At 53.4% G+C, this 21,763-nt stretch overlaps 8 protein-coding genes across 8 annotated transcripts; 6 read left to right on the forward strand and 2 right to left on the reverse strand.

Annotated features, from left to right (window-relative positions):
- Window positions 1–486: 486 nt before the first annotated feature.
- HD553DRAFT_325956 (uncharacterized protein) lies at window positions 487–1,947 on the forward strand (the record flags this gene model as incomplete). Its single annotated transcript, XM_046181663.1, has 5 exons — window positions 487–494; window positions 575–694; window positions 770–1,053; window positions 1,126–1,253; window positions 1,327–1,947. 5 exons carry the CDS (start codon window positions 487–489, stop codon window positions 1,945–1,947), a joined length of 1,161 nt encoding a protein of 386 aa, XP_046034077.1.
- Window positions 1,948–2,241: 294 nt separating this feature from the next.
- On the forward strand, window positions 2,242–7,475 carry HD553DRAFT_299705 (uncharacterized protein; the record flags this gene model as incomplete). The annotated part of the gene is made up of 10 exons (XM_046178614.1): window positions 2,242–3,717; window positions 3,785–3,865; window positions 3,939–4,437; window positions 4,502–4,536; window positions 4,606–5,046; window positions 5,120–5,747; window positions 5,818–6,033; window positions 6,099–6,203; window positions 6,280–6,983; window positions 7,152–7,475. The coding sequence occupies exons 1-10, from the start codon at window positions 2,695–2,697 to the stop codon at window positions 7,473–7,475; spliced, it is 4,056 nt and encodes a 1,351-aa protein (XP_046034078.1). The 5' UTR covers window positions 2,242–2,694.
- Window positions 7,476–7,760: 285 nt separating this feature from the next.
- On the reverse strand, window positions 7,761–8,747 carry HD553DRAFT_317017 (uncharacterized protein). Its single transcript, XM_046180706.1, has one exon. It carries the CDS (start codon window positions 8,668–8,670, stop codon window positions 7,879–7,881), a length of 792 nt encoding a protein of 263 aa, XP_046034079.1. The 5' UTR covers window positions 8,671–8,747; the 3' UTR covers window positions 7,761–7,878.
- A 296-nt stretch (window positions 8,748–9,043) lies between these two features.
- On the forward strand, window positions 9,044–10,601 carry HD553DRAFT_352062 (uncharacterized protein; the record flags this gene model as incomplete). The annotated part of the gene is made up of 5 exons (XM_046183660.1): window positions 9,044–9,188; window positions 9,254–9,379; window positions 9,441–9,619; window positions 9,695–10,447; window positions 10,515–10,601. 5 exons carry the CDS (start codon window positions 9,044–9,046, stop codon window positions 10,599–10,601), a joined length of 1,290 nt encoding a protein of 429 aa, XP_046034080.1.
- A 105-nt stretch (window positions 10,602–10,706) lies between these two features.
- On the reverse strand, window positions 10,707–13,172 carry HD553DRAFT_344840 (uncharacterized protein; the record flags this gene model as incomplete). Its single annotated transcript, XM_046183034.1, has 8 exons — window positions 10,707–11,261; window positions 11,335–11,492; window positions 11,559–11,744; window positions 11,805–11,893; window positions 11,958–12,088; window positions 12,151–12,183; window positions 12,251–12,280; window positions 12,354–13,172. The coding sequence occupies 8 exons, from the start codon at window positions 13,170–13,172 to the stop codon at window positions 10,707–10,709; spliced, it is 2,001 nt and encodes a 666-aa protein (XP_046034081.1).
- A 317-nt stretch (window positions 13,173–13,489) lies between these two features.
- HD553DRAFT_361635 (uncharacterized protein) lies at window positions 13,490–14,812 on the forward strand (the record flags this gene model as incomplete). The annotated part of the gene is made up of 4 exons (XM_046183979.1): window positions 13,490–13,598; window positions 13,682–13,854; window positions 13,989–14,357; window positions 14,439–14,812. 4 exons carry the CDS (start codon window positions 13,490–13,492, stop codon window positions 14,502–14,504), a joined length of 717 nt encoding a protein of 238 aa, XP_046034082.1. The 3' UTR covers window positions 14,505–14,812.
- A 538-nt stretch (window positions 14,813–15,350) lies between these two features.
- Window positions 15,351–16,687, forward strand: HD553DRAFT_325962 (uncharacterized protein; the record flags this gene model as incomplete). The annotated part of the gene is given in 5 exon segments (XM_046181664.1): window positions 15,351–15,411; window positions 15,431–15,478; window positions 15,666–15,694; window positions 16,052–16,381; window positions 16,484–16,687. 5 exon segments carry the CDS (start codon window positions 15,351–15,353, stop codon window positions 16,685–16,687), a joined length of 672 nt encoding a protein of 223 aa, XP_046034083.1.
- Window positions 16,688–18,107: 1,420 nt separating this feature from the next.
- On the forward strand, window positions 18,108–20,951 carry HD553DRAFT_276186 (Metallo-peptidase family M12-domain-containing protein; the record flags this gene model as incomplete). The annotated part of the gene is made up of 8 exons (XM_046177944.1): window positions 18,108–19,213; window positions 19,289–19,649; window positions 19,724–19,982; window positions 20,054–20,125; window positions 20,189–20,255; window positions 20,325–20,494; window positions 20,567–20,725; window positions 20,791–20,951. Coding segments are annotated over 8 exons (2,355 nt in total), but the record flags the coding sequence as incomplete, so codon positions are not given.
- Between the last annotated feature and the right edge of the window lie 812 nt (window positions 20,952–21,763).

Genomic DNA, 21,763 nt, shown 5'->3' on the forward strand with positions numbered 1-21,763 from the left:
ATTCGACGAGCTGTTTGACATCGTTCTTGTTCTGGCGTAAGCAGGAGGGGGTTTGTTTCCGCTGTAACTCGGCTGACCAATTTGTTCTATACAGATCGTCGATCAGGAACGTTTCATGTGAACCTACGCGAAACGTATTGTTCTAAGTAACAAATCGAGCTTCTCAAACGTCTCGATTTGGCAATTGGGGGATTTCGGCCCCGAAATCATCCTGTCGACTCGCTACTCATGACATCATGAGTAGCGAAATGATACAGTCGTCATTGTTCACTCGTTCTCTTTGTTCTTGTCGACTCGACTCGATTTGCCACTCTCGCTAAGAACCTGAACGCATATATATATCCCCCCCTCCCCCCCTCGATTTTGCGATTTCCCCTACTTTCAAACTTACTCTCTTCTACTACAATACACACGCTTAGACCTACTCGTCCCCGATCTATCAAATTTACTCCCCTCGCAACTTATCTATCGAAATAATCCTCAAGAATGCCTAAGTAAGTAACATATCTCGTGCTTCTCGCTTCCGAAAGTTCATATCGCTGATGTTCACTGGGAATATTTCTTCCGCTCGCAGGAAAGCCGATCAACAAAAGACCGCCACCGACAAGGGCAAGAAGCCTGAGGCCCCCCCCGTCAACGCCGCCGCCTCGGGATCCGGCGCTCGAAAACGACCGGCCCCCTCGACCGACGCCATGTTAGTCTCGAGCCTTATTTCCTTCGCAAAATTTCTGCCGCTGACTTTCTCTCGCCGAATTTCTCTCGCAATCAGTGCCCCGCCCACTACCTCCCGGGAAATTCCTCCCGCCGACTTTCAGGTGAAGAACCTGATCGCGCTCGTCGACAACGTCCCCGCCCCCGAGATATACGTTTGGGATTCTCGATTCGGTACCGTTCAGGCGTGGTGGCGGGAAATTTCGACCGTGCAAAAGACCTGGGCCGGCAAGCGAGGGAAGAACAAGGGTGAGTTTCCCGCGCTCGAACTCGACCTTGAGTGGAAGGCGATGCGGTGCTCGACGGGGGCATATGTCGTGTGGAACGGGGATGACGCCGCGCGTGAGTTCACCCCTGATCGTTCGCAAGATATCTCTGGGAATTCTTCTGACGCTTAATTTCTCTCGCCGATAGTTCACCGCTGGCTCATTCAAGAAGAGGATCGAAAGCTCCTCCCCGTCCCCCCCCCTAACGAGTGGAAGGAGTTGACGACTCCCGGTCGAAGCGGTGACTTCGACACGACGCAAGCTTCGGCTTGGCTTGTAAGTATAATTTCTTCAGCTGCTTTTCGTCCGCTCGATTTCACTCGCTGATTTTCTTTCGTTTCAATTCTAGGGCAAGTGGAAAGGCGGCTGGCGCCTTATTTGTCCTTCTTGCAAGGAAAAATTCGGGACGGCTGACGGCGACGATCCGACTCTCCCGGAATATCTCTCGGAGCAAGTTCCCCCCGCGGAGAAGAATTTCATCGACCTCCGCCAGAACGAGTTCCCGGATCAAGCTACCGGGCTTCAGATCGACTCGAACCCCCTGATCCTCGCCTGCTCGTACGGTGGCGTCGGAATATGCCGGTCGGCGCATCCCCTCGATCCCGGTTCAGCGTTTTCTGCCTGCGGGCCTTGCAAGTCGGCGGGCACCAAATGCAATGGAGGCCTCGGCGACGAGTGGAACTTCAACATCGACGACAACACGGTCGCCGGAGTTCTCCGACTCGCAAAAATCGTTCTCCTTTTCGCGCAGGGAACGAAGTGGACGACTCGCGCGGCCCGGGACGAGCAGGGCGAAAAAGCGTTCGAAATTCTCCGAGAGGGAATTTGCCACGGACAGCAAGGCCTGGCGATCGAGGGCGAGGACCCTCCCACGCACGACGCTAGGCCAACCCCTGCGATTGTCGAGATGCTCAAGACGTTCCCGAAGAAGGAGCAGGGGAAGGGAAAGGGGAAGGCGAAAGCCGAGTAAAATTGCGATCGAAATATTTCTTTGACTTGTACTCTCGTGTTGTAATATGTTCGGCTTTGTCTTTTTAATACGATACATCTTACGCGTTTCACATTGGAATATTTCTCTCGCTCGATTGCTGCCGTCTTAAGTCTTGGGAAATATTTCTCACGCGCAAGTCTTGCTTATTTCCACCTATGCCCCACTTTCGACCGCGCCCGTAAGGAATCGACCGCGTCCCGATCAGTTCTTGTTTGCCCAAGCGACACCCTCCCCCACTTTCCAAATTTGGGTCACAAGGGTAGATCGACCTCGCAGCTCGAAGGGGGTTGCCTAAATTGCCTACTACCAGCTATCAGATGATGATGATGCTGTTGATTCAAAGTCACGTTCAGACCTCGTTGGGATAGTAGTGTGTGGATACCAACGTTCGATATACCTAGCCCGAAGGAGGAACACAGCCCTGCATTCCTCGATCGGCCATCCCCGACGATCAGATCCATATCCAATCATTCCAGAACCTTGGACTTGCCACAGGACCGCAGTTCCTGCTCTCACCTTCTGATCACGGGGCAAAGAACCAGAGAATCCTCCTTTGTTCATCGTCATCGCATCACGTCCTTTAGCTGCGGACGACCGGATTAGAGCATGCTCACGGAGAACCACTCGCTCGACCTAGAACACATACAAAGGCGAGCCTCCAGTCATCCGCCTCCCTCAGGCGATCACAGGAGAACTTGATTAACACAGACAGAGGCAGACGACAGCATGTCAGAACCTCCGCCTTTACCTCAGAGGAAGTCGGAAAGACGACTGGATATGCTCGATGGACAGGCTGTTCCGCTCGCCCCCGCGCTGCCGTTGATGAGACCCCCTCCTCTTCCGCCAAGGAAGAGCGAGGCTATCGCGATCGCACAGGCCGGGGTGTCGATACAGCTCCAGGAGGATCCTCTCGATACGAGTAGGGAGGAAGCAGGTGAAGTGAAGGAACAACACGCCTCGGAGCGAAAAGTCGGGGCGTCGGGGATCCCGCCATCGGTAGTCGTCGCGGTACAAGACGTTCCGCCGGTCGAGGTCCCAGAGGAGAGTCTGGCTCGTCACCAAGTCATCCAGGAGGGATCGTCCTTGACAAAGGGTGCTTCTGACTCCCTAAATTCCCGTCCGGCCTCCAGGTCAACGGCTGCTCCGACTCAAGAAGTCGAGATGCCATCTGAGGAGACCCGCAACATGCCGTCGGTCCCGGAGCCGAATACTCCAGCTTCGCGCCGTACGCAAGCATCTAGACCTACTACACCTCAATCATCCGCTATACCGCTCAGTGCGTCGACCCAAAACCGATCGTTACCTACTCCTGTTCCAGCACAGATCGCAGCGAAGAGAGCAGCTTCGAAAGGACCGTTCACACACGCTCCTCTGGATCCGAATCAAGACCCGCACATTCCTCTTCCTATGCCTTCACTCCCTGTCGTGCTCCTTCTCGCCATTCCCATCACCCTTGCCTACCTTCGAGTCAGCTTCGTCACCCTTCTCCTCGGTCTGCTCTTCAGCTGGTACATCTGGGCGGAATGGAAACGCAAGAAGACGAAAAGAACCGATTTTGGCCCGGAGGTCGATAGAGCCAAAACAAAGGGTCTCAACGCGAAATGGGAGCATGAGCATTACAATGAAGAGAGCGTCTTCTGGATGAATCATGCACTCCGCGCCCTTTTCCCCCTGATCAACACGGACATCTTGACCCCGTTCATCGATCTTGTTGAGGATGCGTTGTTGACTCAGGTGCCTCCGATCATTGTGAGTACCGGGGAGAGGAAACCATGAATGAAGATCGAACTGATTTTGAAATGCGGTTCTCCCACAGTCCTCGGTCAGGTTGGTCTCGCCGTCGTTAGGGGAAGAGCCGATCCAGATTGTCTCGATGAGGCCCATGTCAGACGCAGAGGTATGAAACGGCTTTCCTTCAACGGATATCACAGAAACCACTGAGGCTGACTTGTCTTTGACGCCGTGGCTAGTGGTTTGACAACCTGAGCAAAGCTCCTTCCGCCCCTGCGAATCGGAACGGCAAACTCATGGGCACCCTCGACTCGTTTCGGAAAAAGATCTTGCCCGGAGGCAGTGCTGCCACCGGTGACCTGCCAGACAACGAACAACCTCGTCCCGACGGCGGATCCGATGCCAAGGTTCGTTCGATGGAAGTCGATGAAAGGAGGAAACGCGACCGGATCCTGCGCATGATCGGTGGTCGACGGGGCCAGGGCGTTGGGGTTAGCGAGGGCAGGGATTCGGCGCAGAAGCAACAAGGCGGCGAGATGAAAGGCCATCGCGATTTCTCAGAAGGCACTCATGTTCGAGGAGAGGAAGATACCGGGGACGAGGATCAAGATGGAGGAGAATATGTCAACTTTGCGGTTGATTTCAGCTACGATGGGAGGAAGAACCGGAACGGGTGGGATCTACATTTCTTGTGTTATATGGGAATCGGTATGAAGGGATTGGGCGGTGGCGAATTACGTGAGCAGGTCAGGTTCACATGCTGTAGACGAAAGCTGAAGCGATTGATTGGTGTGCCTCTCAGCTATTTGGGTGGAGATGCTCAAGATTACAGGAACGGTAAGCAGGGAGATAGCCATGCGTGTGCAGACATTCCATATCGACTGACTCCGTGCTCACCTCTAACAGATGCATGTGCGGCTTCTGCTTGCCCCGGACGTACCTTTTGTACGGACCGCTTCCATCTCGCTTCCTCAATTACCCGACTTCGATCTTGCTATCAAACCGATCAAAGATCTGTCTCTGGACTTTTTCGGTCTGCCGTTTCTCAAACCGTTCATGGAAAAGGCCATCTTGGAAGTCGCAGATGGCTTCGTTCGACCCAATTCGTACAGGTTGGATGTCGACCGTCTCTTGCTAGGGGAAGAAGCTGCTTTGCGAACCGAGGCGATCGGAGTTCTCCACATCAGAGTGCATAGGGCCGAAGGCCTGAAGGCCGCAGATACATTCGGATCCTCCGATCCATATGCCACGGTCGCATTCTCAAAGTTGAGTAAACCCGTCTTCAGCACGAGAACGATCGTCGATAGTCTCAATCCTCGATGGGAGGAAGATGCCTACGTCCTTGTCGTGAGTCTGAGTGATTGGACGTGATGGACGGTCTGGGCAAAACTGATAGCATCGGCTCGCGGACCGGTTCTAGGTCTCTGATGCCATCGAGTCTGGGGAGCGAATCCGTATTGTGGTCTACGACGCGGACCGTTTTTCTGCAGACGATGCGATAGGTATGGTTGACATAGATCTCGCCGACCTCCTCGAAAAGGGGAATCATCGGTCTGAAAGAAAGGATATGATGGAAGAACAGACCGATCTGGTACCAACGAAAAACGGTATGCCCGCGCAAGGCCGTCTCTTCTGGAGTCATGCCTTTTACCCATTGTGGAAGATGCCCGAAGACGGCAAGGCACAACAGGCCGCTGGAGAAGAGGAATGGCAACACGAGAAACACGGCAACGACGATATCGGTACGGGCAGGGAGGGGCAGGTGCAGATGCCCGGTTTAATCTATAGTTTGATGGGTAGACTTGCGCCTGATCCATTCCCTTGGGAGGCGGAGCGACGTAAGCGTCGTATGGAGAGCATCGCTTGGCTGACGGGAGAGAGGGCCCGGGAGACTCTAGAGGCCTCTGTCAAGCCAAGCATGGACCGTCGAAGCGGTATTTTGCAGTTTGCCATCACCCAGTGCAACAACCTCGAATACCAACGCACGGGAAAGACTTTCGCATCGCAATCGAGTAAGAGGCATTCAGGTGCAGCAGGAGGTCGCCCGGGTGAGTTTTTACCGGACAGTCGGGTGTGTACCAGACTAGGCTAAACAAAATCGCTGTACGAATTCGTCAGCTCAAGAGACTGTAGTGGACTCTATGCCCTGGGAGCAGGAAAGACCGCCGAGCGCCTATGCTGAGGTCATTCTCAACGGGCGTCTTGTATATCGCACTCGAACCAAGCAAATCAACCCATCTCCGTACTGGAACGCTACTGGCGAAAGATTTATCAGAGATTGGTCCAAGGCTAGATTGGTCGTTGTGATCCGAGACGAGCGAGATCGGGAAAACGGTGAGCGTTGATTTGGGCCTGCAACCTCTACAGCATGGCAAGATATTGATCGCGCCCTCTTGCAGACCCGATTCTCGGTCTCGTTTCGATCGAACTCTCTACCGCCTTTAGCAAGGCTTGTCAGCTGACCCGAACGTATCCGCTTCTTGGGGGCCTCGGTTGGGGAACAGGTGAGTGATCGATCCGACCTTTGCCTATCTATGTGGAAGCGCCAACGCTCACCCCACACGTCACATTTCTGTCCAGTGCGGATATCGTTACTGTTCAAGGCGGTCGATGCGCAGCTACCTCACGGTATCAGCTCGTATGAAGTAGCTACTATTCGACTGAATAGCCTTTCCATGAAGCGCCCTCCTGGCTGGTCGACGAACAAGCTCTCTGTGATCGTAGAGACGGACTCGGACTCGAAAACCATCTCCTACGATACCGACGCTGCTCCCGCCAAGAGGAGACAGTCCTTGGGAAGGAAGTCGATATCATCCACCCATTCGGTGGCATCCATGAATACGGTACTGGATCAGGCTTCGGATCCCACGCTCAAGCCTGAAATCCTAGACTGGAGGCTTGAAGATCGAGGTGTCGTCAACGCTTTGCCTGTCGAATACCGACACTCGTGCTTTTTGCTCTTCCGCTTTATGCGACGAAGCGGAAGACTTAAGAAGGACATATACTTGGGCATGGCGTGCATCCGGCTTCAGGATATTCCCGATAATTCGGCCTGTCGTCGGACCGTCCCGATATACAATACAGACGATATCAATCAAGTTTGCGATCTCGCTCTAAATCGAGCAGCAGCGTTGGAGAGAAACGAAGAGGATCCGCAGAAAGACTTGCCGATGGTGAACATCGGCTTCAACCTTTTCGCTGGGATCAGCAGAGCCCATCGTAAGCTCGCCAAACGAGACAAGCGTCTTGCGCACGTCTATGAAGCGTGGCAGGCTGCGCAGGATGTCGGAGGCCGAGAAGAGTTTCGCGGAGCTCGTGGCAGGACGAAGCAAGTCGAGAATATATGGCAGGGTCGTGACCCACAGCAAGGCCATTCGGCAAGCCGCGAAATGGCTGGCGATGGTTCTGACCTAGGTAGTCATGACGAGATTTCGAGCGACGAGGACGATGAGGACGATGACACCAGCGGGCGTTCTGCGGACGGAAAAATCGCGAACCCGGGGCAATATGAGGATGCCGAAGTCGCGCCCGCGGACCTTGGGGAGATGGACGATTACGACGAGCCTACGTCTGCGTTTGGCAAATGGTTGGAACACAATCGCCTATTAGGAAGACAACACAAGGGACTGATGCAGAATAAGCTCATGCGAAACCTCAAGTTTGGCAAAGACAAGGTGCAATCCAAGGTGTTGGGCGGGCAAGCTCGAGCGACACGAAAGAAACGGCCTCACGGTGCGGATATCGACATGGAGATGGAAGGTATAAGCAAAATATAGACGACGGAGGATAGAATTGTATCACATTAGCGAGGTTTTGTGTATTGGTTTCTGCTGGCATCGATACCCTTGATTGTGATTATTCTCGGAGGGCCGCAAGTCAGGTTTTGAATCGAAGGTTCACTAGCTCACTAGGGACATGAGAGCGGAATACTCTCGGATTGAAGTTGCCGGGATCAGCGCAGTGAGAGCTGACTGTTTTCTCTAGCCATTGACTTTTGCGCTGGTGCATGGTAGATATCCTGTCTCTCACGATAGTAGACATCGCACATATGCCACGAGCTCGCTCAGCCACTTCGGGAGGTTACAGTCATCCTTTTTTGATATGGCCCCGAATCTCGTTCAAGACGCTGCTGTACGAGATACAGTATAATGTCGATCGTTCCGTAGCCGTACACACTTTCTACTCCCCGTCGTCCGGCACATCCGGCCAGAATGTCTCCTCGGCATCGAGAACAGCCTTCCAGATCGCCTCCGTTCTCCTCTTTACATCCTCCCACTTTGCATCATCTCCACCGACGGCACGAGCGACACCGTCGTTGACGGCACTTTGCAGCTCCTCCGTGAATGCCAAGAAGTCGCCGTTCGACCAGTTGGGGATGAACTCTCTGCGCATAGCACCTCCATCTTGATCTCGGTCAAATGTCCTCGAGGAAGGGTCAATTTGAGTGTCTTGGCTGTTTGCCCAACTCCAGGCTTCGTAGTAGACTTTCTCGGTCGCCCAGAGAAGAATGGCGCTCTCCAACCACGGTATGAAAGTCTCCTGCTTTCGAGCAGCAACGCTGGAGAAGAGCGCCTCGTAACGACGGAGGCCTTCCAGTTTGTGTTTATCGAGCAGTGAAGAGCCATGTGTACCGAGGTCGAGACCATAGTCCTCGGCGACCTGTTGAAAGAGCTTGACCTCCCTCTCCCCGTTTTGGACCCCGGCTTCGAGCCACCGGATCAGCCGTGTCTCGATTTCCGGATCAGCGCCTGGTGCATCGGGTATGGCCTGTCGACGGCGAACGTTGTCGAGTAGGTCGCTGATGGTCGATATGTATCCTTGTATGTACTGCTTGTCGTTGGACAACCATATGGCTGCTAGGCTTTTGGACAGCGTTCCTTGAGCAGCACGTTTGAGGAAGGGATGTTGGGTTGCGCGGAGGAACTGATCGCGATGAAGGGAGAGGAGGTGGTCTGTGATTGCGGGCGACATATTGATCGAGTCAATGATGAAACGTGTCGAGCAGCAAGCAGAATTCAGAGCTGCAGTTACGCTACGACCAAGTAGTGCAAGGTGGCAAGCTGGCAAGTGATGGTAGTGAGGATAAGTGATATGGCAGTTTGCGGATGTCGGATGTCGAGGGGAACGGCTCGGAATCGATTACGTCATCCATACATTACGTCACGCGTTTCACTTTCGGGTGAAAGGCCAAAGGGGCGGTTGCGATCGAGTGATCATCATCTTATCATCATCATTAGATCTCTACATCGCCACTCCATCTCTCATCAACCACAACGTCACAAGTAATCATTGTCTGGCGATATTATCGAAGTCTGGAAATACTACAATCATCCCTCTCACCACGATGACATTGGATCTGCCTTCGGAATCCCGCGATCAGCCGCCACCTACGGACAGCAGGGACCGATCAATCACCATCCGAGATCAAATGGAAGGAGATGGTCGGATTCACAATTCCCTCGCCTTTGCGTTACGAGGAAGTATAGCTAGTAAGCTGCGAACGCCTTGAGCTAGAGGTTCGTCATCATACTGATCATTCATCTGATCGATCCAGCTTTAACAGCCAGGGTTGCAGAACTCCATCGAGCTGTGCAAGAGCTGCAGATCAAAGTCGACAAGTCGCGCGAAAAGCCGGAATGTTCGGAGAAGGAATTCGTCGGGGACCAATTTCGTAGTCAATGTATGTGACATGTTTCCGTACCGTGCTCGGATAGAAACTGACGAAGGTGTTCTGTCATCAGTGCTTCCCGTAATACAAGAAACGATGACTTCCGTTGTCAATCAGCTCAAGGATATCAAGCAACAATTACCGGCAACGATCGGGACTCAGTTACAGACATCTCTGGTCACCGTAAAGCAAGATTTGCAGCGCTTGTCGAGCGATAACAAGCAAGGGCAGAGTCTCGGTGATGGGTTGAAGGTGAGTCTCTCCGGTTATGAGGCGTCTCACCTTCGAACCGTCGGCTTACATCATGCTTGATGTTCGTCTAAGCAGAACTTGCAACCGATGATGACCCATCTCCTAACGCTCCTCACCCCTATAAGTCAAATCCCTACGACATTCACCAATTTCCAACAGTCCGTCTACTCCTGCCTGGACAAACAATCCCAATCGATCACTAGACAAGACAAGACCGCCGGACAACTTCAACAGGATGCCAAGCGTATTATTGACGCCACAGGCCAGATCATCTCTGCCGACGATAGAAACTCGGCTCAGGTCGTACGGGCGATTGGACAGGCGTTGAACGGCCAGACTGCGGAGATCGTCCGGCAGGTCGAAAATCGGTTCTCGACTATCCTGGATGAGAAACTCGGCGAGATCGAATCAAGGCTGAAGGAACACGTTGATATCAAGTTTGCCGATCTGGAAAGGACTCTGATAGAAGCACTACAGGCGAAAGCCGTCCACGATGACACACAGCACCCTCCCGCTCCAACACACATCAACACCGCCGGAGCTCTCACTAGGGCGATCAGCCATGACGATCCCGCGGAAAATCCGATCGGACCCAGTACAACTACCACTCTGAAACGCCAGTTGTCGGTCTCTTCAATCACTGCAAGCGAGCCGGATTGCGATCAGGATCCCGTCCACAACGAATCCGAAGGTAGTGCCGGTCGATTGTTACACAAGCCGGACGTTCAGGAAAATAGCCCGGCCGAATTCAAAATCCCCTCTGAAGACGAGACATACAAATCCGGTTCACTTGATGCAGTTGGGGGAAAGGCCAAGGAGACTCCTACAGTAGGTGCTTGAACTTGCCTAAATCAGTCCTGGCACTTGCTGACTCTTGATCTGACGGATATCACAGTCTTGGAGCTCCAACAGAGACAGGAGGAAGCGTCGACGTATGACCGTCAGTCCAGAGTTGAGCGACCTGCCGCTCCCGGATGTATAGTCATCAAGATCGATCGAATCACAATTCGAGTGTTCTCGATTTACAAAGGCGATTGTAGCGGAAACCATTCGTAATACTTCGTCATGTCATCAGGAGTCGTCATGTCTATATCTTCCCCTTCTTAGCGGGTGATGGCGTCGTGGTGTCCTTGGGCGAAAAGAAAGCTCGGATACCTTCCGGCTTCTTCTTGACAACCTTTTTTTTCGGTTTTGTAGATTTTGAAGAGCTGCCATGATTCGTTTTGGCCTGAGTCATGTCCTCGTCGTAGAGATCGCGTGCGACATGCCAGTCGTTATGGGCGCTTCGGAGTTCGTCAACGATATCGTCCGGCGATTTCTGATCGCTGTTCTCCGGTTTCGCCTCCGATCGTATCGTCTTCGAACACCTGACGCAATAAAAGTGCGGGAGTCGTTGTGCCAGTGAACCTCCTTCCTCATCATCCGACTCGTCCGAAAGTTCGATGATCTCGGGAGTCGTGATCTTGGCTGGTCCAGAATCCTTCCTCTTCGCTGTGTGGCTTTCGGTTGACGGTCCGGGACCGCTGGAAGGCGATCGTTCTCGCTTCGTTCCTCTTGATGGAACACCACCGGCCTTGAAGAACCCTTCGATACCCTTCTGTCCACCTTCCAGACGGTCTAGACCAGCAAAGCTCAGCCCGAGCTGTCGCAACGTGAATAACAAGCGCGGTATCAGACGATAATCCCTAAGTCCGGTTTTCATATGAACGGCTCACGTTATTGATCCGCATCGCCGAAGATTTGCTATTGGCTTGGCGCATCATGGGCTCAGATACCTCGTCCCACAGCTTGTTCGCATATTTGGTGATATAGTCTGCAGAGAGTTGTCTTGTGAAAGGGAACGCTATCTGCCGCGAACGGACCGCCTCCCCGACTGTGATCCAGGCTCCAGTCAGTCTCTCTCCTTTCGGGGGGATGATGCGACAATCAGCCGACGTACCTTGTCTGGTACTGAGTACCATAGTCTTCGGCCACAATCCCTCTGTTTCGTCCCTCGCGTCCCGCAAACGCACGTAAAGTTCACCCGCCAAGATACCTAGCCACCTATAACCTCCTTCCCGACTCGTAACAGCCGGCTGAACATTTTTTGACGCCAACATTGACTTGGTTGCCGTCCTTTCCTTGACTACGTGGACGTATCAGTAAAGCACCGTAAGAGAACGATAAAGATGAAATATTGTCTCACCTGGGTTGTAATCGATTCCACGAAGAATGTTATAGACCCAGATACTCTCCTCGCCAAACTTGCGTTGCATCTCCTCCAAGGTCACCGACCTAAAGTCAAGATGTTGAGTTTCGGTTACCACTAAGCACAAAACCTATATTTCTAGAAACTCACAACATGTCGCCCACAGTATTGGCTTCGTATTCTTTGGCCATAGCATCTCCCAACTTCCCCCCCAAGAAACGGATCTTGGTAAACTCCATAGGGTTTAGAAAGGCCGGGATGGCTGCTGATCGCATAACAGTCTGAACCCCGGACACATGAGTATCAGCTTGATCAATTCCTTAGATTTGTCGCGGTGACTCACCTGTGCATCGGGCTTCTTCCAGGCGGAACACAGCTGTACGAGAGCCAATAGGTATAAGAACGGTCGGTCTGCGAGATGGAAGAGGAAAAGAGAAACTCACCTTGGCAATGGTCTTGTTATGGGCCACACCCTAATTTGCCATTTCCAATTCAGCATCTCGCAAACGGCCGGCTTCAGTATCTCGCAGAGGGAAACCGACTCACCGCCGAACAAGTATACCCCAACTCCCGCTTCACTTCCGCCCGGATCCGACCCATAATCTCAGCGCCAACGGACAACGCATAATCTTCCCAACCTCCAGCTAGTTCCTCTTCTACTAGCCCATCATACCCATCCCCATCTGCCTCGACATTCACATTGCCTCCATTGTCTCCACGTAAGGGAAAGATGTTGCTCAGAGGATCCCAAGTGATAGGCGGTGGCAGGGGAAGAGGGGTATCGAGGCCGAAAGGTGCGTCTTCCGGGACGGTATTCAGGTGTGGATGTCGTTTCAAGATCTCTTGGAGTACCAGACCTGTCAGGTCAAGGTAGGCCTCATCGATCGAGGCCTTTTCGACTTCTCCGGCATCTCCTACTACACGCTTGAAAACGGCCAGGATCTTGGTACTTTCTCTCCGATAGGGGTCTAGCGAGACCTTGTGATGCTTAGGATCCCCTTCTCCCCAATAGCCGGGCTCCGTGTCACCATCCCGATAGGTCGCGACATGTACAGTCTGCAGATGAGGGCAACGCTTCTTGGCTTCATTGACGTCCATGTGCCTGGTGATTCCGAAGTTCCTGGCCGGATAGTTGACGGCGATCAGACCCCACCATTGTTGTACGCAGACGGGTTGATCTTCGGGGATACCCAATCTGACCATCTCGAATTGAGCATAAGCTGCGTCGATGTCGCAGTGGGCGATAACCCGGAGCGGGTTCATTACGGTCATGGCCTGACTCGTCAATACATGTCGGTAGGTGACCACGGGACGGACGGCATCGTCCCGCCTTGGTTTCTTGCCCAAGTTGAACAGCGCCGACATGGCGCTTGTGTCCTCTAGCTTTGATCGGACGATAGGTCTACTTGGAGGGGGAAGTATCGGGGGCCAGTTCCCTTCCCCAAGCTTGATCCAAGTCTTTAGATCTCGCACACACACACTTTGGCACAGATGATCGCCGGAAGTAGAATAGCATCCGCTAGCGATCTTGGGGTGAACGACGAGTCTCCGGTCCGGATCCAGTAATTCATCATCATCCATCATCATCGTGGAGGAACCCTATCAACACTCTGATCTACCCTCTTCTCGAGACATCGTTCAAGATCACTCGAGACTAGGAAATCCCACAAGATCTGACCACGATGAACAGGACACAACTGCCAACCCTCTTCCGGGGTCTCAACCTTCGGGCTCAACGGTCCATCACCTCGAGCCCCGTCGTCAACCTCGTCAACAAGAAGTTTGAGGACGGTGAGCAATCCCATTTCGACATAGTGATCTCCTCTACTTGCATACTGATCTCGCATCGAAACGATTACAAATCTTTCGCGTAGCCGGCCTTCCTCTGCCTCCCAAAGCGCCCATGTCCTCGTACGCCTTCTTCTTCACCGAGATTTACCCGGACATCAGGGGAAGCTACCTCAATCCCGAGGGCAAGGTGGATTCGAGAGCGGTCGCCAAGGCTGCCGGAGCCAAGTGGAACGCTTTGAGCGAGGATGAGAAGAAGGTGAGTGGAGTTGGAGGTCGGATGTCGAACGCGAAGCAGGTTGAGGGGATGGGGCTACGAAGCTATGGCAAAAGCAGCAATCTCAACTGACACCCAGAATACTAATCTATACATCCTTCTCCTGTTCTCTACAGCCCTACGTGCAAAAGGGTAAATCCGCACAAGAAGCGTACAAATCCAGCTACCTGAAATACTACAACTCCCTCTCCGCACCCGACCTCGCCCGTCTCAACTCCATCCTCCCTCGCCCTCTCCTGAACCCCAACTTGCCCCGAACGGCCGCTGACGGTAGCAAGCTTCGTCACAACATCCGGAACCCGAAGAAGGAAGGGGAACCCCAGAGGCCGATCGGCGGGTTTTTCGCTTTCATGCGCGAGTTGAGGGAGGACGAGGGCTTGAAGAAGGAGGCCGAGGAGAAGGGGGTCTCCAAGGGGGATATGCAGGTTTGGTTGAGCAAGAAAGGCGGGGAGACTTGGGCTACGATGAACGACGAACAGAAGAAGGTGGGTCCGAACTCGCTTCGAGGCGTTTCTTCATCGCTGCCGTGCTAGAGCCGACTTCAACACATACTTTCTCTTTCCTAGAAATACATGGATCAAGCCGCCGCCGTTCGATCCGACTATGTAGCATGGAAGGCCAAGCAGAACTAAACTACCGATCGCCGCGCCAACCAGACTTACCGGGAACCCTCGCCTCTGACGGAACTCCCTTCTGGTCGGCGTACTAGGTCCTCTGATCTTTTTTTGATTTTTGTGATGTACATGAAACACTGTTCTTCTTGATTTCGATTTTTTGGGAGATGATTATGGATCCGAGTACGGACACTAGGAATTGAAATACGAAAGCGCGAGTGTTGCTGAGGTTGAGCTCAGTGGTTGGTTTCAGGTACTGGGCACTCTGTACAGGTTCAGCATGGCGAATTAGAGTCGAAGTGATCCAAGGGCTGTATAAATGGATTCACGAAAAGAGAAACCGAATCATTCCCGACTGCAGTACTCAGGTGAGCTTACTTCGTTTACTTTTGACATAGGCCTTTGCTGTCTTCACAGGCTTGTGCTTGGCCCCGACGTCTAAGCGCGTGTGTCAAGGTAACCGATATGTTCAGGGCCCCATGAAGCGATGTAAAAGATATCCTTGCAGACGTTGGATCTTTCGCTATAGCGGCCATCCCTTACAACTTGTGCTAGGTCAGCCGAGCTTACCTTTGACCCTCATCTTTCCTTCCGCGAGCCTGATTGAGATTCGGAAGGCGTTCGGCACACGGAACATATCTGTCTTGAGGGTAGCTGCTTGAGGGCAGATATGCGGCTCGTTATTACAAACACCACTCCAGCCTCTATCTGACCGCTCCATATGGACTGGATCGTATGAACTAAAGGATCGTCTGTGAACGGCCCTCAGCGACTCGGTGAGAGCTTCATTGTCCGATGTGAATCGTCAGCTATAGGCAAGGTCTGATATCAGAGACCGACCAGACACTCCTGCGATGTCTGGTCATGTACGGAAACTACAGTAACACGGCGTTCTGTATCATGCATCTTCCCGAACGGTTGGCGTGTGAGGTTGCGCGTTACAGCAAATCGCTGGATGTGGACGTTCAAGCGGCAATATGAAAAGAGCCCCGGTGAGCAGATCCGTGATGTATGATACAGGTTGACTTTAATCAGCTCTGATGTGTCGAGTCGCGGCATCTACGGTCGGCACAGCAACTACGTGGCACTAGCCACGAGCAATCACTCAAGGGGCGCTGCGACAAAGAGGCAGCGCAACGAAGGCAAGAGGCTTACATGGGGACTCGCTCACGAATACAGGCGATCTCATCGACATTTCCTGGTGGACCGTCAGTTTGCGAGCGCTTGTAATGTGTCATCGCAAGGGGGTCCGGTCTCGAGGATATTTCAGGTTTCAGGTTCAGTAGATACCGAGAGTTCGGATATCACGGATATGAGCATGTCCGCCGGCGTCTGCTACTTGGGTGTGCTCCGTCTGGGCGGTCTGCCTGGTCGTTGGTGTACTCGAATGTCACCTTGCACCAGACATACCTTGATGAAGATCAAGAAAAGACAAATTATAGTCTCCTGAACCAAGAGTTGTATCGATCCCTGAGAGCCTCATGAGGCGACTGAGCTTACTCAAGCCAGATACCTAGAAAGGACCCGACGATACGCTATCCCCACGAGCCTGGACAAGACGACAGCATCAATCATCAACGACAACCACGAATATAACGAAATTCGTGGCCGAAGCCACCTCCATGACCACGACCATGACTACGATTACGAGTCCAGAAGAAATGAAGCGCTACGAGACAAACGTGAAACCGACATTACCGATCCCTGTTGATGCCGAGCCATGGCCAGCTCCCAACCGCTCGACCAGCAAACGATATTATCGGACCTACCTATCCCTTGAGAACCTCGCTGTGCTGTTTTACGTATTCTCCGCGGGGTGCTTGGGTTTGGCGATCTGGTGCGGTTGGGACCTGATCCATCGAACGGGGCGATATAGGTCGGGTTGGGGGTTCGAGGTGAGTTGGACTGGGGGACTGGTCAATAGGTCGATGAAGGTCAGGCCAAGCTTATGAAAGCACCGTTGACGATTTGTACCCGTCTGCCGACTACAATTACAGTCTGCCTGGAGCAATGCTCAAATAGCAAAACTTGGCTGGCAAAGAGGAGGAGAGACAGCCGCAGCAGCAGGCGTAGGAAGCGAAGGATATTACCGCTATATCGTCGCACTCTCAATCCCCGTCTGTGCGTGGATCGCGATCGCCCATTGGATCGGGTGGCAGTTCTACCTCTATTCGGATCCAGGCGAGGATACGAAGACATGATGGATTAGAGGTGGAAGTCGACGTCAGGTCGAATCAGGTGTAGGAATCCGAATCAACACCAAAGGCTCTGGCTTAAGCTCGGGGCGACGTTCAAATCTCCGTTGACCTTGCTTCAAGAATGGCAGCGAGGAACGACTACGAGCTGAGAAGGAGGGGCCTTCCGCCGAGCTGTATCGCCATCAGTCTTGTCAGGGATTCTCGACCCAGCCGTCACCAGTCGCGCCTGCCTCGGTAGAGCGCACCCGCTGCAGAATCAGCAGCTGCACGCACTAGTCATATCGTGAAGGCGCCCTCCAGACCAAACGCAGAGCGCGCGCACACACCTGATACGCAAACCCATTGAAACAAAACATGTGTTGATGGCATACAGGCACAATACTGTCGAGGTTACCTACGATGCTCGACTATGGGCTGTAGTCATGAACGAGCACTAAGAGTGGGACAACTACGATGTCGAGACGGTGATCTCGTAACTTTAGAACGGTGAATCGATTCGAGTTCGGGTTTGTAACGCTGCGGAAGATTGATCATCTCACCCGATCGCACCGACTCGTCATCGTCACTGGCTTGCTTGCTTGGGCTTTGCTGGACTCCGTCGGGCATCGTCTCGTCGTAGTATCTCTACGCAGGGTACGCAGAGTCGGTGGCCGGGTACTGACCTCCGTAGTTCCCTCGTCGCCAAGCCCAAAACGCGGGCTGTGTGTCTCTGTTCCCGCGTTGTCTCCACCTCCACCGACCCTGCGGCGCTTTCTGCCTGCGAGATTTCAATCGACCACCTTGGGACGAGGCAAAACTATACAGACCTCGTCCACCACCTCGATCGGTCATCGCCTCTTGCTCTCTTACGCTTCTGCACATATACCCTCGTTTCATCTAGCTTGCCGGCCGAGCTTCGAGTCGCTGTCGAGATATCGCCCTGCCTCGATCACGATCAACGCGTTTCTCCCACCGACGCCCGCACAAACAACCTGCAACCTGCAACACGACCTTGAGCGAGATCAAAGGAGGAATCCCGATCAAGATCACGACACGGCAAGGGTGAAACAGACGTCACCTCCCTTTGCATTCAATCACACCGCCATCACTCGTTATCCAGGATCTTGGCCCCCGGTTGACATAGTAACACGCTGAATACCCTCGGACGTCGACATCCGAAACCTCGCTCGCCGGTCAGAGCCTCATACCCCACCCTTTTCTATCCTCCCCAACTTACCTCACTCTGTTGAGATCGTCGAACATCGTCCCGATGCCCGCCTCTCCTTTTTCTCGGATATCTTTCTTGTTCGCACTCGGTCTCGTGCTTGCCGTCTTGAATGGGGTACAGGATGTCGCAGGTGAGAACGCATCGTTGTCAAGGTCTAGATCATCGTCACTCACTCTATTGAAATTCGTCTGATGCTGTTCATATCCTGGCTGATCCATAGCATCAAGCCGAGCTCCAGGCCCTCTAAAACGAATCTTTCATCCACGGGGCGTCTCCCTTGAGGTCGTACCTCGATCAATCCCTTCTCATCCGGGACACCCGTTGAAGAACAAGAAACGCTCGGATATCCCCAGCGGGCTCTTGCTCCCCTCGGACGCACTAAGGCTTTCCCTCTCTCTTCCCAACCTGGCTTTCGGTGGTGACAAGGATGATGTCGATGTCGAGGACCGGGTCCACCTTCATCTAAGCCCGACAGAAGACCTCATTCACCCTCAAGCCAAGATCAATTACCTTTCTTCTTCCGGAGAGATCCTCTCAACGACCCCCCTGTTCGCACACGATCACGCCAACCGACTATATTCGGGCGAAGTCATTGCAGATGGGTTCTCGGATAAGAGATTCGAGGAGGATAAGATTGGCAATGGGGGATTGTGGTATCACCCTGCTAGTGGGCCTGAACGAGGCGTCCGGGGTTGGGCTAGTATACACGTCTATGAGAGCGGGTTGGAGGTCGAAGGATTGAAGTCGGGAAGGCCTATGTTTGGGGGCACGATCAACGTGGATGGACGAGTGTGGAACGTGATGACCCGAGAGAATTACCAGAGGCATAGGCAAGAGTTTGATCCGGTCGTCATGGAAGAAAGCGAGGATGGGGAAATGGTCATCTTCTTGGAGGGAGATCATCATCCTAACCCTCGGGATGCTCACGCCCACGCGCACAAGGACACTGGGGCAGAGACGACGACAGGGTGCGGGCATGATACGATCGAGTGGAATATGGACAATACCACGCATCCCGTTCGGCGACCTCGGACCCCGGCTCCCGTCTCTCCCTGGTGGAGCTCTTCCGCTGTCGACTCCCTTCCCGACCTCTTTGCCGATTACCCGGAAACTCCTCGCACGACCAAATTGAGGCGTGATGATATCCCTACGGGCGGTACGACCAACCCGAACACGAACTACATCAACTCGATCGGATCGACCTCGGGATGTCCGGGCGAACAGAGGGTCGTCTATGTCGGGTTCGCTGCGGACTGCAACTATGTTGGGACTTATGGAGGTGCTGAACAGGCCAGGACGCAGATCTTGACAAATATGAACTCGTGAGCCGCCGGTCTCGGTATGACGCATGAAAGTCTCCAGAGAAGCTGATATATTGCGCGTTCGTGTTTCATCAGTGTCTCCAATCTCTATCGACAGACCTTCAACATCTCATTGGGAATCATCGAGCTCAACGTCGTCAACGATACCTGCGCTACGTCTTCCTCGGGCGCTTTACCGTGGAATGTCGAGTGCTCAAATACGATCACGCTGAACGAAAGACTGTCCCTCTTCTCTCAGTGGAGAGGATCTTCGGGAACTCCAGATGCCGGGTTATACCATTTGGCCACGGCATGCGCGACGGATACCGAAATTGGAGTAGCCTGGTTGGGGACCATCTGTCAGACCGGCAGTAATCAGCAGAGCAGCGGTTTCGTTAGCGGGACCGGTGTTAGCGTGGCGACCAGGTCCGAGTGGAGTCTGATTTCGCACGAAATGGTGAGTCGATCTGAAACGGAATCTCCCGGACCGAGAATGGTGTTTCATGGTGTTAACACTTGGCGCCTTTGCAGGGTCATAACTTTGGTGCAATCCACGATTGTACGAGCGCGTGCTCGCTCTCGGGCTCGTGTTGTCCTTTCTCGTCGAGTTCATGTGACGCGGGTCAGCGATACATCATGAACCCGTCGACATCCACGAGCGATCCGCAGGTCATGTTCTCGCCCTGCAGTGTGGGCAACATCTGTTCCCTCATGCAGCAGAACGCGTTGGACTATAGCTGCGTGGTTCCTCCTGGAGGGAGGACAGTGTTGAGCTTGCAGAGCTGTGGCAGTGAGTTCAGATTCCAGATGTGATAGAGCGGGGTCGATAGTTGGCTGAGCACTGTGCCTTCGGTATTGTAGACGGGATTCTGGAAGACGGCGAGGATTGTGACCCTGGATCAGACGGATCTTCGCCTTGTTGCGATTCTGCTAGTCAGTATCGAGAATGTCGGGACTCTGCCGCATCGAAGCTCACGTTTGAATTCCATGACGCAGCTTGCAGATTCATTAACGGAGCCGTCTGCGATCCCGCCACCGATGCATGCTGCACTGGGCAATGCGCGTGAGTAGACCAGTGGACTCCTCAATCGAGCCTACACTGACCTTGGGACGATTTATGGCAATGCTGTAGGTATGCCTCGAACAGCACGCTCTGCCGCGCATCGGTCGATGAGAACTGCGACACTCCCGAGTACTGCACCGGGTCTTCCCGAAGTTGTCCCTCCGACAGGACCGCGGAGGATGGGACCGGGTGCGGTAATGGGTTGGCTTGCGCCAGCGGACAGTGTACTTCGAATGATCGTGAGTCTCAGTTGGCCGGGGAGACGACGGGAATTCGCAACGGCTACTAATGTTTTCTGCCTCATCTCGCAGTTCAATGCCAGACCGTCGGAGCTTCGAGGAACCTGACGCAAGCGTGTAACCAACGGGGAGATAGGAGCTGTGTCGTATCGTGTCAAGATCCTCAGTCCTCCAACCGATGTCTCATTCTTCAATCGCCACTCATCGACGGATCACCTTGTGGCTACGGAGGTGAGTTTCTGAATACTCGAGGGAGACGAGACAAGGCCGATGTTGACGCTTTGACTTCTTGCCAGGCAATTGTTATAACGGGACCTGCAGTAGTGGCAGTGTTGGGGAGCAAGTCAGCTCGTGGTATACCCAAAACAAGAACATCTCGATCCCCGTGACGGTTGTCGGCGGATTGATAGTGAGTACCCTCGATCCTGGTGGTTGTGGGTCGGAGCGCTTGTGCTGACCTGGATGGACACCCAATAGATTCTTTTGATCCTCTTTGCTATTGGGCGGTGCATCTTCCGAGGCTGTTGTGGAAGCGGTCGACGATCGCGCAAGTCCCACCATCCAGTAAACCGACCCACCTCTTCATCCTCTGTCGCACCCATGACGCAGAATCAGAGGATGTCAACAGGATATGCCCCGCCACCCGGGGGCTATCCTTATACCGGACAATACGGTCCAGCCCAATCATTTGGCAATCAGGCCCCTCCCTATTATGACAATGGGTATGGAGGCTACGGTGGACCTCAACAGCCGGCGCCAGTACAAGCCGGTAGAGAACATTATATCGATGACCGACTGTATAACGGCCCAAATTACCGCGGTCACTAAGCAAGCGGCTGAACGGCATAGCTGGAAGGACTGCCTTTGTATCAACATCTCCTATACCCGCTTTGTGCTCATGTATCGACTATCTCCAACTTGTATGTTTGAATATGAGCAAATGTTGCGCTGCGACCTGCCTGCGTCGCCCTGATTGTTGGGCGTCGAATTGAGATCGTGATCGCCGAGGATCGGCGGATTCGAGACGCATATTCGTAACGCGCAAGGCAAGGACGACGGTCTTCCCATCGATCCCATCTCTTTCGACACCCAACGGCCAAACTACGACTACAAAGCCACTTCACTACGTATAGACTATCCTGTGAAACAAGTCTGCATGCCTGACGCTATCAGTCCCAGTCGGCGCATGCTGAGCAACCTCGCAGATGCCTACATAGCACGAAACGACCTAGGCTTCGCCAATGCTCTCACCGTGTCGTATCGAGAAGG

This window comes from Filobasidium floriforme (assembly GCF_021052385.1).
Source record: "Filobasidium floriforme strain CBS 6241 chromosome Unknown HD553scaffold_21, whole genome shotgun sequence".
Taxonomy (NCBI): domain Eukaryota; kingdom Fungi; phylum Basidiomycota; class Tremellomycetes; order Filobasidiales; family Filobasidiaceae; genus Filobasidium; species Filobasidium floriforme.

Excerpts from the sequence above, each read along its gene's own strand:
- HD553DRAFT_317017 (XM_046180706.1), bottom strand. The coding sequence starts at position 8,670 with ATGTCGCCCGCAATCACAGACCACCTCCTCTCCCTTCATCGCGATCAG.